General features: G+C 43.7%; 1 protein-coding gene across 19 annotated transcripts in view; it reads right to left on the bottom strand.

Annotated features, from left to right (window-relative positions):
- The window catches only part of GALC (galactosylceramidase), a 110,811-nt gene that overhangs the window by 25,297 nt on the left and 71,376 nt on the right, over positions 1-14,138 (bottom strand). For 4 of the 19 annotated variants that reach the window (XM_039535511.1, XM_039535520.1, XM_039535522.1 and 1 more), the window contains 2 exons: positions 7,253-7,384; positions 746-830 (listed from right to left, as the gene is read on the bottom strand). The exons of 1 other annotated variant lie outside the window; for it this stretch is intronic. Coding sequence is in view for 4 of the 18 variants with exons in the window: in XM_039535522.1 (XP_039391456.1) it covers positions 7,382-7,384 (3 nt within the window). In the remaining 14 variants the exon portion in view is untranslated. Of the gene's footprint in view, positions 1-658; positions 831-915; positions 1,080-3,698; positions 3,714-7,252; positions 7,385-9,127; positions 9,205-10,719; positions 10,863-14,138 lie in introns of those variants that run through there. 14 more of the 19 variants (XM_039535512.1, XM_039535510.1, XM_039535524.1 and 11 more) reach the window with 10 other exon arrangements.

Raw genomic sequence — 14,138 nt, 5'->3', positions numbered from 1 at the left:
CCTTCCTTTCTTTGCCCAGCTCTGTCAAGGACTTTCAGTGTGACCTCGAGCATATCACTTCACTTACACTATGTGGTATATTGAATGTCCCCTAGGGATAAGAATCAATACTGGTATAGTTCTTTGACGAGTTCCTCAGATGAAAAGCTCTATAGAAGTACAATGCAATATTATTATATGGTCCAGAAAATGGTACAATATGGAGAGCCCTGCATAGATACAAAATTTGTATCTGCAGCCAATTCGCGATCAGCGAAAATCGTCCACAGATATAAAGCGGATAGCCGCAGATTTGCAGTGCTCTAACAATATGCTGACACAAATGCTGCATAATAAAAACTCTTTCAGTAATAAACTTCTTTCCCAATTGATTACATTCTTGTCTATCCAGAAACTAACACTCCAGAGTAGCTTATTTATTAACCACCTTTATCTTCTGTAAAATGGCACCATAGTCATGGCAGCCTGGATATATGATTATTATTCACTGACCAGAGAAACAAACTTCACTGCAGATCTCTTGGAATAATTTAAACATCTTAGATTTCATCAAGAGCAGAGCTAAATTGGTACTGTAAAAGGCAATAAGACTATACACAAATACACACACACCTGTTTATATATATTAAATGATTAAAACACCAAGCTGTGAACATACCAAAACTGAATAATTGTGTGATCTGATTCCTGTAACCTTTGTCCTGCCTCATGGCATCCTTTCTTTACAGTTTGTTGTGTTACTCACTTGTCATGTTATGTTGCAAATTAGAGTGTAAACTCTTCAGGGAAAAGAACTGGTCTTCCTATCTATCCAGTATGGCATCTAATACCTAACAATAATAAAGAGTAACAATAAAGGATTTGTGAACATTAATTTGAATGGAGACTCATCAATTCACTTCCATTATAGTATCCCTTCTTATTCACTTTCCATAAGCATTCATTAGTAATTTGTTTGTTCACAGGAAGATTCATGGAAAGCATGAGAATGTTCGCACAAGATACGTGTCCAGAAATGTTTGTGACCATCTTGCAATTTCTTTCATTTCCTTCCTCCAGGCTATAAATGTTTTGGTCATCTAATCAAGGAGCAGAAGCAATATCATGTAAATTGGTGGCCAATACACATTACAAACAAAACAGACAAAAAGAGTCAGAGAATCATTTGCAAGCAACCCATAGTCTGAAAGATGTTCACATAAAGTGATCAAATGGACAAATTCATAAAAAACTGAATCTATTGGCAGAGTACTCACAAACTGAAATTCATTAAATATTATTAATTTGCCCCATTTTAACCATCATGTTGCAGCAGGTGCTACATTCCAGAGCCAGTTGGCTTAGAAGTCTAAGCACAGCACACTGGAAATATCCAGCTCCAATGATCCACCGGCATGAATCCAGACATCAACCCAACCTTTCATCCCTCTACAGTAGATGCATTGAGTTCCAGGGAGAATACTGAATGTAGGTCTTTCAGATGAGAATTAAAAAGCAAGGTCACTCTGCATAGATATTAAAGATCACATGGTTCCTTTTAATTAAAAATCCTCGCCCACAGACAACCTGCCAACCTTAAGCATATTCTCACCAGCAACCACACACCGCACCATAGTAGCTCTAACTCAGGAACCAATCCATGCAACAAACCTTGATGCCAACTCTGCCCACATATTTACACCAGCGACACCATCACAGGACCTAATCAGATCAGCCACCACATCACCGGCTCATTCACCTGCACGTCCACCAATGTAATATACGCCATCATGTGCCAGCAATGCCCTTCTGCTATGTACATCAGCCAAACTAGACAGTCCTTATGTAAAAGGATAAATGGACACAAGTCAGATATTAGGAATGGCAATATACAAAAACCTGTAGGAGAACACTTCAACCTCCCTGGCCACACAATAGCAGATTTAAAGGCAGGGGGCACGGCGCCATGCCGCAGGGGGCGCGCTGCCGCTCGCCGGTCCCGCGGCTCCGGGGGACCTCTTGCAGACGTGCCTGCGGAGGGTCCGCTGGTCCCGCAGCTCCGTTGGACCTCCCACAGGCATGACTGTGGAAGGTCTGCCGGAGCCGCCTGCCTCCCTCCCGGCAAAATGCCGCCCCAAGCGCGCGCTTGGCGCGCTGGGGTCTGGAGCCGGCCCTGTTTAAAGGTTGCCCTCCTGCAGCAAAAAAACTTCAGGACCGGACTCCAAAGAGAAACTGCTGAACTTCAGTTGATTTGCAAATTTGACACCATCAGCTCAGGATTAAACAAAGACTGTGAATGGCTAGCCAACTACAAAAGCAGTTTCTCCTCTCTTGGTGTTCACACCTCAACTGCTAGAAGAGGGCCTCATCCTCCCTGATTGAACTAACCTCGTTTATCTCTAGACTGATTCTTGCCTGCATATTTATACCTGCCCCTGGAAATTTCCACCACATGCGTCTGATGAAGTAGGTATTCACCCACGAAAGCTTATGCTCCAATACGTCTGTTAGTCTATAAGGTGCCACAGGACTCTTTGTCAGTATAATCAAAGGTATCCTTGGCCAGAATTCCTCGTACCAATAATTATGTTGTCTGTCAATTGTCTCTCTCTCTTGTCCACAGAGTTTATAGGGTGGATGTACCGTAGTTAGGCTACTGTGAGCATTTTGTTTCCTGTGCACCACATCTTTAAATTTCGGAGTAGTCTCTCTATGTGCCATTTTGTTCTGAGAGCTCAATGCAGCTTGGTTCTTTCTTGTTTTGATTAGTTAGTAATTAAAACAAAGGTATTTATTGGATACAGAGAAACATAGCAGTTTGTACAGTATGTGGAGGTACTCCAGGATGAAAGGAACTATGTAAATGGAAATTATTTTTATGAAGATTTCATATCATACACCACTGACACAGGAAAGGCATTATGCTGTCTATTTCATGGACAACTCAAGGGCAATCTGTGAGCCACATTCAGCTAGCAGAAATCTAAAACATGGCCCATGTGCATCGTTCTCTCTTTACCAATGACTGCAGATTCCATGCGACTTCCACTGAGATCATGATGAAGCATTGCAAGCTTATGCCTTTTGGCTCCATAGGTGCAACATCCCTCTTAAAGATGAAGGGGTCTCCAATCAGCTCCATTTCACACATATTAAATGTAGTCTTAAATGTAGCCAACTCTGCCCATGGCTGAGCAAAATCTGTGCTGATCTTGCTCTACTTGGCAACCACTATGGAAGGTGAGGGGAGAAATCCTTCACAAACAGCCTAGGCAATCCTGGAATGAAGCTGTTGCTAGCGCTATAGCCATAAATCATTTATCTGGAGGCCCTGGAAAGGCCTTCATTATTCTATTGACATCTAAGCACTAAGTCTTCTTTATGATGGTCCTTACTTCACATATGGTACAAAAAAGTTTGGAAGAAATTCAGATAAAAATGATCCCATGAAATGAACAGGCTAAATCCAAAACCAGTCTGGCTTCTGCTTGCTCTAAACAGGTGCTTATATACATTTTAAAGAAGTACAGAGCTGAGAGAACTGTTTGGCAAAGGAAAACGCCTGAGAGGGAAGTGACTTCTTCAACACTGTCTTAAGTGCAATCCAGATTTATTGTACTGTGGCTAATGTTGAAATTCATTTGATGTATTTACAGCGCTGTTACTCTGTGTTATGTCTTCGAAGAATGTGATGACCAAATGCCACACGGCCTCCTCAGAAATGCACCGTAGACCTAATAAATACATAAATAATCTGACATTTCTTTGACATTTATTGACTTCCCAGAGGCTCATGGTATATGAAAGATAGGCCTCTGGAATTTTAAACAGTGTCTGACTGGCATAGTTAGGAAAGAAAAGACTTCTTATACCTATAATCCAAGATCCAAAGAGTATAAGAAACTGAAAGTGAGAAGATAGGGATGGATATTGACAAGATTTTAATGCTGGTGATATACAGGCACTGGTCTCCCATCCAGAGATCTAAATCAATTTATAATGTAGACAGCCCATCAGTTAAACCTCATCTATCAGTATGAGCTAAAAATTGTGTTTGGTTTCCAGAGTTTGCAAAGTTTCTATGGAATTTAGGGCTGGGTGTGTGAAGGTGAGAGAGGCTTTTTTGCTTTCAATATATTTGGGTTTTTCCCTTGTCCATTTAACTATATCAGCATCACTGAAAGGCAGATTTAGGAATAAGAAAATGTTGTTTGGTTTTGTTTTCAACAGTGCTACCTATCTTTTCATCTAATATTTTTCAATAGGTAGATTGTGGCATTTTAAGAGAAACAAGTGTGACCAGTATTCAGTCTTCCCACTAGCACTTTTAACAAAAGCTATTTATAATTATAACCAGATTTTGAGAGAAAGGGAGGCAGAGTAATAAAGGCAATGAGCGCAATTCCATTAAAAAAAAGGGTCATAAAATGATCATATGGTTCTCAGTGATACAAACAACCCCCGAAAATGTGGCGTTAGATTAAAGTGCCATGCGGGTCTGTGTGATATAGTGTGTTTCAAAATCATAAATGCAAAAGGAGTCAGGGGAGGGGTTAAAGGAGGATGGTAAAGACAACGGAAGAACTCAATAAAAGCCAGTTCAATAATGGCCTTCATAGCACTTGATTTATTGTTTTTAATAAAGTATCTCAAAGGCCATGTTTGAATACACCATGGTGTTTTATTTAGTTAATTTGCTCTGGGACAAAATATGGTGTTTAACAAATGCCTGTTATTAACAAAGGAGTAAATGAGTTCAGAACTTCCTCCCATGAGAGCCAAAAATGACCACAGTGCAACAGGCAAGACCCACCACTCTGCCATAGCGTCCCTGTTACACTAATGAGCATTATCTCTGCCTACTCTGACAATGGAGGAGAGAAGGACAAGAAGAGTGAATGAAGCTTCCTATAATTCTCGCTGTGACTGGATAGAGGGGGAGAAGAGAACGCGGAAGCCGGCTTCTAGGTCGTTCACAAGGACTGGTGTAAATTGGAAGATGGTCACATACTATGGTGGTGAGTAAAAGATAAATACCTCAGGTGACATCCTAGCTCCAGTGAAGTCAATGGCAAAATTCCCAGTGAAGTCACAGTGTGGCCAGGATTTCACTCTTAGATTATATAGAAAGGCAGTACTAGATCCAGTTATGGACATAGACAGTCTGAGCAACATGAGTTAGGTAACAAGAGGGGTAAGCTGTTTTCTGAGAGTATTATTTTGAAAAATAAATTAGCTTCACAAGATGAGTCTAATTCTGGTCCATTCCTTTCTGGAGACAAGTCTGGACCAAATTCTTGGATCCAAACTTTGCACTGGACCATCTTTTCCTACTGACTTAAACCAAAACCCTGATTCCAGATTACCTCAAACTTTGGGTAACTTTTGTATCCTAATTTCATGGCTCTGACTCATCTCTGTGCCATTCACCCATTCAAGCCCTACACGCTTCATCACCCACCATTTGCCATTGATACCTCCTGGGCACTGGAGTTGAATCCAGCAGATGCTATAACTGGGGACTTCGGCAACACAGACGTAGCTGCTCAAAGAGCTGATATGGTTCCCAATTCCCTGGGCAGTTGTTTCCCATTCTGCCTGACACCCCTTCCCCCCACCCCTCATCCCCCATCCCTCAGGGAGCTGGCTGCCTAGGGAGTCTGGCCTCCAGGAGCAAACTGACTGTCTCCATTTCGGTTCCCCCACAATGGAATTTTTCAGAATTTTTCCTCTGTTTTTATTATTATCTTTGTACTTTGTCCTAATCTGAGATGAAAAATTTCCCTCAAAATTGAAATTTTCCACTGGCAGGAAATTCCATTGTCTGGCCAGCTCTGCTCTAACTCTAGAGGTGGGGTGGGTGCCCATCAGATAAAATGTGAAAAGGGGGCTCCCTTTCAACCCATTCTGGGGTGTTGTCCAGATGAAAGTGAAATGCTCCTATGGCTCTTTGCAAAACAGCTGGATTTCTCTGATGTCTTGACCACAACTGTCTCTTAGCAGCAACAGACTTCTAGCACCAAGAGCTGTGCTTGAGCCCTTGTTGAGCACATAAGGGCTGTGGCATTTTCTTTACAGTCCCTAACCTTAACTTGTACTAGTACCCAGCAGCCTCACAGCACTTTTCATCTATAGATTTCAAAGCACTTTGCAAAGGTGGGGTAGTGTCATTAACCCCATTTTACAGATGGAGAACCTGAGACACCGTGTCAGTGGCAGAAGACTGCACATCTCCTAACTTCAGGTCTGGTGTCCTGTTCACTAACAACCCTGCCTCCCCCAGCAAGTCACAGTTGTCTTACTGCCCATAACAACAGGGCAATAGTTTGCCCCACATAAGCCCACCAATTGCTGTATCGGGCCTGTCACTCGGTACCACCATCAGTAGGCCCTGCACGTAAAATGGAGACCTAACAATGAATGGCATGTTAAGATGGCACAATTCTATTGTCTGGCTCTTCAGATGTTCTACCACCTTAAACTGAACTCAGTGACAAATACAAGTAACGGTACTGCCTTCACCAAAGCATATCACATAGGTAGAGAACACTAATGGAATGTGAACAGAAAACTTGCACGTATGAAGATACCCAGTGTCTGATTTCCAGAAGTGCTGAAGCAGCCCTCCCAAGCAGGTTCAGGGCTTCCTGAAGTCAGTGGGAGCAGCAGGTTCTTGCTACCTCTGGAAATCAACAAGTTCATCTAGTACATCTCGTTGCTAATTCAAGATTGTCCATGACACTGTATTCCCAAGCACTGCATCTCACGATCTAGTTTTAAAGCATGGTTCAAGTCATATGTCTGGTACAGCATTTTCCATACCCTAAGAGTGCTCTCTGTTGTGTGTAATGTATGGCTCTCTTAGGCATCAGGATTATAGTGAGGCTCTGTTACTAGAACTCCTTACTATTAGCTTTATATTATATATCATACGAGGGAGCAGCCCAAGTGCTAGCCAGCAGTGGTGCACTGGGGCCAGACAAGGGGGCTCAGCTTTACAGAACTGAAGCCAGAATTACAAGCACTGTTACCTATACCAGCTGCTGCTAACCACTAATTTAGATCAGCAGTTCACCCTGGCTCTCTTATCGCTCAGGAACTAAAGTTCTTTCTTAAGTAAATTCTCTTACTAACTAATCCCACACAGAGCATCTCAAACCATCACAAACACGCTGCCAAGCTGCCTCCTTGTGCTGACTCCACAAACAGTGCAGTAATCAGGCGCAGTACCCTGGTGTTATCTTGCTTAGTGAGGCAGACCTATATAACTCACCTGGCTCCAAAGATGCTTGTAAATAACTGCTGTCCTCCACAGGCCCTGTGCTGCCTTGGGATCTCTCTTCCACCATACTGTGTATTCTTCGCTTATCTAAGCTTTTTTGGTAAGCAATTGGCCTTCAGATTACTGTAAGGAAAAAGCTCATAGGTTTAATGCTCATATTTCAGTACCTCACTGCTCAATGGAAAGTTTGGTTTCTGGCCCTTATGCAGTAGAACCCAGTTAGTCCCAGGAATGCAATATGAAGATTTGAAACATTGGCAGACGAGCACATACATCAATCAAAGGGAAACAATAGGGGAAAGGGTCATGACCAAAGTGTACAGGATACCCAAGGAACTATAAAAGCAGGCCAATAAAAATCAATGGGATTTCAACAAGGAAATACATCAAAACATAAATGAGCAATATTAAGGTTATAAACCAAATGTCTGTAGTTCTTCAAAGCAGATCAACCCCCTAGGCTCCATGGCAATGCATATAAATCACCATCATCATCAGAGGGATTTGACACACTTGGAAGAGGTTACCCTCCTCCCCTTCCCCCAACACCTTCTTCTATGCAAAAGCTCGCATGAACAGCCAACCATGAAAGCCACTTAGTCAAGTATCACCAAAGCCTTCAGATCCCCTAAAAAGGATGAGTTTCCTTTCCAGAAAATCAGGCTTACAGGACACTCCATACTCCTATGAAAAAGAATGACTCCCTTCAAGTGTGTCATTCTACACACAGAGGCGTTGCTAGGGGTAAGCAGACTAAGCTATTGCTTAGGGCCCTGAGCAGCTAAAGGGGGCCCCCATTCACTTTATTATAAAAAACTTGCCTGTTTTAGTTTTGCATGGGGGAGGGGCTGAAAATATTCCTGTTTAGGGTGCCCAATGGGCGAGCACCAATTCTGTGTATGCATATTGCTGTAATCGCAACAAAAATCAAAATTGTTTCACACATCATCCTTCTGGGGGACAATGCAAAATGATGACCTTTCAGGTCAGATTTTTAGATAATTGTTCTAAATTCCACTGTGTGTTTCAGTTTGACTATCATCCTGTTTCCCGCACTGTCCTGCGCTGCTAGTCTCCCTTTGCGCTGGTCAGCTATGCATAGGGACCAGAGACTGGCTGTCTCCCTCGAGCTGGGGATTCCCCTGGCATGGGGGACATTCCCAACAGAATTGAGCTGGCTTAGCCAGTTCCCAGCTCCTCTCCCAACTGCCCCGATTCAGGTGCTATGTCAGGAACAGTGAAGGATTTCCTCTCTGCAAAGAAGGAAGCTAACCCATAATGACTATAGAAGTGAAGAGCTGGCCAGTAACCTAGGGCACATCAATCTTTTGGAAGTCTGACACAAATTAGTCAGTTGCTTTCCCAGGACTTGAAGAGGAAGCTCATCTGCCTCTCCGACCTCTATGACTAAGTAATTCTGACTGTCCTTTGAGCCCTATTGCTGGCCCTGCATCCTCTTCAAACCTATCCTCACCTTCAAGAATCTTTGCTCCCAGCTCTCAGCTCTCGCCTCCCACCCATGCTGCACTCTGCCAATTCTACTTCTCTTCAGGGTCTCTTTACATCGTCGCCCTATACTGCTTACATGCTTTCTTCTGCAATGCCACTCCCCAAGTCTAGATCCACCTCTTTGAATATGGAAGTGCCTTAAACAGGTTAGACCATGTAACTGCTTCCTCTGCAATCAAACCCTACCCCTTTTGTCTCTCTCTGACTTCGCTCCTCGCCCTGGTGCCAAAGATGTTAAAATAACATTTGAAACACAAAGAAATCTCCCTCTCAAAAAAAAAAATCACCCAGATGCAGACACTATGAGAACTAGCAAACTCATGACCCTATTTTATGTAAAACATGCCCTTCTCTTACCTGCTGCCCTTAGTCATTGTTTTGTGTAATCTAGGCCTCCATCCCACAACTGCATATGCAAGTGCAGACTCTCCCTCCTGCAAAGTCACATCAAAGTAAATCGGTCTTTGGGCAGTGGTAAGGGTCTGGCCAGTAGATTCCTTTGGAGGATCAGAGCCTTGCAATGCCAAGCTCTTCAGGGCAGGGACTATGTTTCATAACTGCCTCTAAAGCAAAATGCAAATACATTGTGCTCTAGAAATAATACTCATACATTTCTTAATAAGAAGGAAAGGAGGGGTGGATTTTTGAGACTTGTGCAACAACTAACTTACACCTGCCTGCTTCTGGCAACAGTTGGAGGCGTTTTTATTTATTTATTTATTTTGAATTACTTAGCCCCAGACAAACCCATGTGGGTAACAGATGCTTTATGAAGCACTTGCTTTGTTTAGCTTAATCTGTGCAGAGCAGATACAAAATTAGTAAGAGGTGAATGAATATTCCTTGTGTGAGTAGCAACATGTTTTGTGTGCATGAAATCTTCCATAGTTTCAACCTCATCTTTCCCCACAAATAAAACTGTATCTGTTCCACATTTTCACAGCTGAGAGAGGCTGGCTCTTAATCTACTGAAAACACCAAACACTTCTTAGTTATAGTAACACTGCCATCTAGTGGCTCTGGGGTGACACCGAAGTTTTTCTGCCTTCATGAACTTGTCACAAAAGATAAAAAGTCGTAAGGTTCCTGTCAACCCTCTATTTTTCATTTGGAAACCAATCTTTGTGATACCTCTATAGATTTTTCTGAATACAGCTCAGGGTAGCTTTAATGAGGTTTTCTTGTAGCCTGAAGTATGTGCTAGCCCTCTTGACTGCCTTGGTTGAGTGGTGTTTTTCAAATATTGTGTCAGTCACACTCAATGAACTGGAATAGTATTGCTGTTTATCCATTTTCAGTTAGGGCTAAGAGGCTTTACATGGGGGAATAGGATGCCAGTGTGGAAGTTGCATCAGTAACTAAGCAATAACGTGATCCTTGCTCCTTAACTCCAGTGACGTGATTTTTAAAAGGCCACAGATGTGAGCATATTGGCTAGGCCTTTGGTTTTGCTTTCAGACTATCTGGGGCTTGCACTCTGGCCAGATACTTTTCTTCAGACCTAGAGAATCCTGGCAGATTCTTAGGGATTTGTGCGGTTCCCAGGGGACACACCAGAGACCAGGTCCATCTGTGGGGAGACCCGTTGTGACTCTACAGCAGTTATGGACCGCAGTGGGCCCTCACGAGCACTGTAGCCATACTCCTTGAAAAAGAGAGAGCCATCCTTCAGATCCACTCGAGACACGTTTGTGTCTCTAAAGCATTTGTATTATTGTATCCATTTTCTAATGAGGAAATTGTGACAGTGTCAGGAATAACACCGAGATAGCCTACCAATACCCGCTAAAGACTAAAAGACAAACACACACACACACACACACACAACACACCAATGTTTTAATCAACATGTTACTTAAATGAAAGCCAAAGAAACTTCTGCAAAGTAGTTTCTCTTTTGAGATGACCTAGTATGGCTAAGTACCCCTGGCAGAAGCCTTCAAAGGTATCAGGGAAGCTGGCGGGCAGAGAATTGCAGTAATCAATCTTTGAAATGATAAAAGCCAGGCAGCACCTTTCCTGCATTGGGCTGCATTAAACAATTTGCTTGCAAAAGATTTTGGTGGTAAAGGGACAGATGATAAACAGAAACCTGAAAGGAAAGGAAAAAATAATTTGGAGACCATTAACACCTCCCACTTCTGATCATATTGGGAAGGCTGACCCAAAATCCAGAAGTTGATTTTATTTTTTTAAAATCAGGGGAGGAAGGGAATGAAGGAAAGTAATAAAAATGATCAGAATCTATTTTTACACTTGCATCTGAAGAAGTGGGTATTCACCCACGAAAGCTCATGCTGCAGAACGTCTGTTAGTCTATAAGGTGCCACAGGATTCTTTGTTATTTTTACACTTAAAGTGTCATTCCCAATGTTCTCTGGAGAACAGACAAAAGCAAGAGACACGTATAATAGATCTCTATCCCACATAGTAAATGTAATATGATCTTAAAACTAGCACTCAGGATTTTGTTCTTGTAAGCACCGTACAGTTTATGTGATGAGCCGACCTCTCCTATGGTTTATGATAAATAACCCGCTAGCTGAGCTACCCTCATTTTCTTATGCATGGAATCTCTGACACCTATTCACAATGCAATAGTTTAATTGTATTTATACTACAAAAGCTGGATTACAATGAAAACCTTTTCAGTCCCACTAGCTGTACAGTGGTACGGGAAAACCCACAAAAGTGACTATTAAACTTAACAGGTGTAGGGAAGGTAAACTAGCTCTAACACTGGAGTCCGAGGGATTGACTTTTGAAAGACAGACAAAAAGCATTAAAGTCTCTATTTATAGTTTGGCTAAACAATTGTTTGGGTACATAATAGCCTTTACAAATATTTGTAGTTTGGAAGATGTAAACAGCATGGATGGAGAGAAATTCTTTAGAATGGTAGCAAGCATTTTAAAGAGTATATTTAGGATAAATATTAGGGATATTTTCCTGATATTGAGATCTATTGAGCTGAACAGTTGGGAACCAGGGATTTCTTGGTGTGACATGTGAGGTCTCTACCAAGAGCCAGCAGCCCACTGGTCATTATAATCAGTGTGAAATATATATATGGATAATATTTAAGGAATTATGAGTCTGTACTGAAAATTATGTTCTTAAGGCAGATAACCTGGGGATGACTTGTCTTGGATAAGATCCTTTCAAGCAAGAGGTAATAGACTCATCTCTCTGTCTGGTTGTATATTTTGGACACTCTCTCTCTCTCACAATGTATGCCTGTTTGCATACTGAGCCAAAAGCTAATAGAATCGTAGAATATCGGGGTTGGAAGGGACCTCAGGATGTGATCTAGTCCAACCCCCTGCTCAAAGCAGGACCAATCCTCAACTAAATCATCCCAGCCAGGGCTTTGCAAGTCTGACCTTAAAAAACTCTAAGGAAGGAGATTCCACCACCTCCCTAGGTAACCCATTCCAGTGCTTCACCACCCTCCTAGTGAAAAAGTTTTTTCCTAATATCCAACCTAAACCTCCCCAACTGCAACTTGAGACCATAACTCCTTGTTCTATCATCTGGTACCACTGAGAACAGTCTAGTTACGGAACAGGTAAAATGTCTTTTCTTCTTCGAGTGCTTGCTCATGTGTATTCCACAGTAGGTGATTCCAAGCTATATCTGTTGGAAGTGGGTAGGAGTTCATGAGTTCCCGGGATGCAGTACTGCTCTGCCAAACCTGGCGTCATCCCTAGTTTGGGAAACGATCGCATAATGCGCAGTGAACATGTGAACTGAAGACCAGGTGGCAGCCCTACAGATGTCCTGGATAGGGACATGGGCTACATAGGCAGCCGACGAGGCCTGAGCTCTCGTTGAGTGCACCCTGATGATAGGTGGCAGGGGAACCCCTGCCAGATCATAGCACCTGCATATGCATGAGGTGATCCAGCGAGAAAGGTGCTGGGTGGAAATAGGCTGCCCTTTCATACGCTCGGTCAAGGCAACGAAGTGTTGCAAGGATTTTCGGACCGGATTAGTCCGATCCAGGTAGAAGGCCAGTGCCCTATGCACATAGAGCATGTGAAAGCGGCATTTCTCATTGGAGGAATAGGCCTTGGGACAGAGCACAGGGAGAAAGATGTCCCGTTCCATATGGAAGGTGGAGACCGCCTTCGGGATGAATGCAGGGTGTGTGCGAAGTTGGACCTTATCCTTGTGGAAGACCGTACATGGAGGTTCCGCGATCAAGGCCCTGAGCTCTGAGACACCTCAAGCCGACGTGATTGCTACAAGAAAGGCTACCTTCCATGAAAGGTGAGACAAGGAACACGTGGCCAAGAGTTCAAAGGGAGGCCCCGTGAGGTGGAACACCACCAGATTCAGGTCCCATTGCAGTACAGGGTATCTAGCACACGGGAATGAACAGTCAAGGCCTCTCAGGAAGCGGGAGGTCATAGTATGGGAGAAGACCAAGTGGAAGGCCAATATGGCCACCAAGTGTACCCTGATAGAGGCGGGTGCCAGCCCTTGGGTTCTAAGGGACAGGAAGTACTTGAGGATAAGCTGGAGCAGTGCGGACGATGGGGAGACTCCCCGCTCCCCCACCCAGCTGGAAAACCAGGACCACTTCGCCAGGTATGTCCGGCATGTGGATGGCTTCTGATTTTCCAGGAGGACCTGCCTGACTTCTTCAGAACACCTCCTCTCCTCCTCGTCTAGCCACTGAGCATCCATGCTGTCAGGTGGAGAGCGACCAGATTGGGATGAAGGAGGCAGTCCCCGTACTGGGAGAGGAGATCCGGGCGTAGGGGCAACCTCCTCGGAGGGGCCGCCGGTAGGTCCAGTAGGGTCCTGTACCAGTGTTGATGGGGCCAGACTGGGGCAATAAGGATGATACATGCTTTGTCTGTTTTCACTTTTTCTAGGACTTTGCCTATAAGGGGAAACGGTGGAAAAGCATAGAAAAGTTGGTCTGACCACTGCAGGAGGAAGGCATCTGAGATTGCGTCACTCCCTAACCCGCCCACCCCCTCCCCCCCAGAACAAAACCAGGGGTGGTTGTGGGGAGGTGAACTGAATTGCAACATGTAGTCCTTGGAAATGGGGTTGAGGACCTAGCAGTCTGAGATTATTCATGACAATTCCCCACAGAAGGCAGACAAACGATTGCTGAACACAAACTTTATTAGTGGGGGGGTTTCCATGGCAACTGCCCTGGTGTCCCCCTGCAAATAGTCAAAACCATCTCTTTCCCTGACTCTTGCCCTTAGAGGGCCCAGGCTGTGGGGCAGAGTGGGACTGTCATTGAGGCCGGCGCTTTTGGTCTCTCGGCCTCTTGTAAGGGGGCTCATATCTGCTCTGCACAAGGTGAGCTGATGTCTGTGGTTTGGCCTTGTCCTTAGCCAGAGGG

Source organism: Mauremys reevesii, linkage group 4 (assembly GCF_016161935.1).
Source record: "Mauremys reevesii isolate NIE-2019 linkage group 4, ASM1616193v1, whole genome shotgun sequence".
Taxonomy (NCBI): Eukaryota; Metazoa; Chordata; order Testudines; family Geoemydidae; genus Mauremys; species Mauremys reevesii.
The sequence above is the reverse complement of the archived record's forward strand: the minus strand, read 5'-3'. Positions and strand labels throughout refer to the sequence as shown.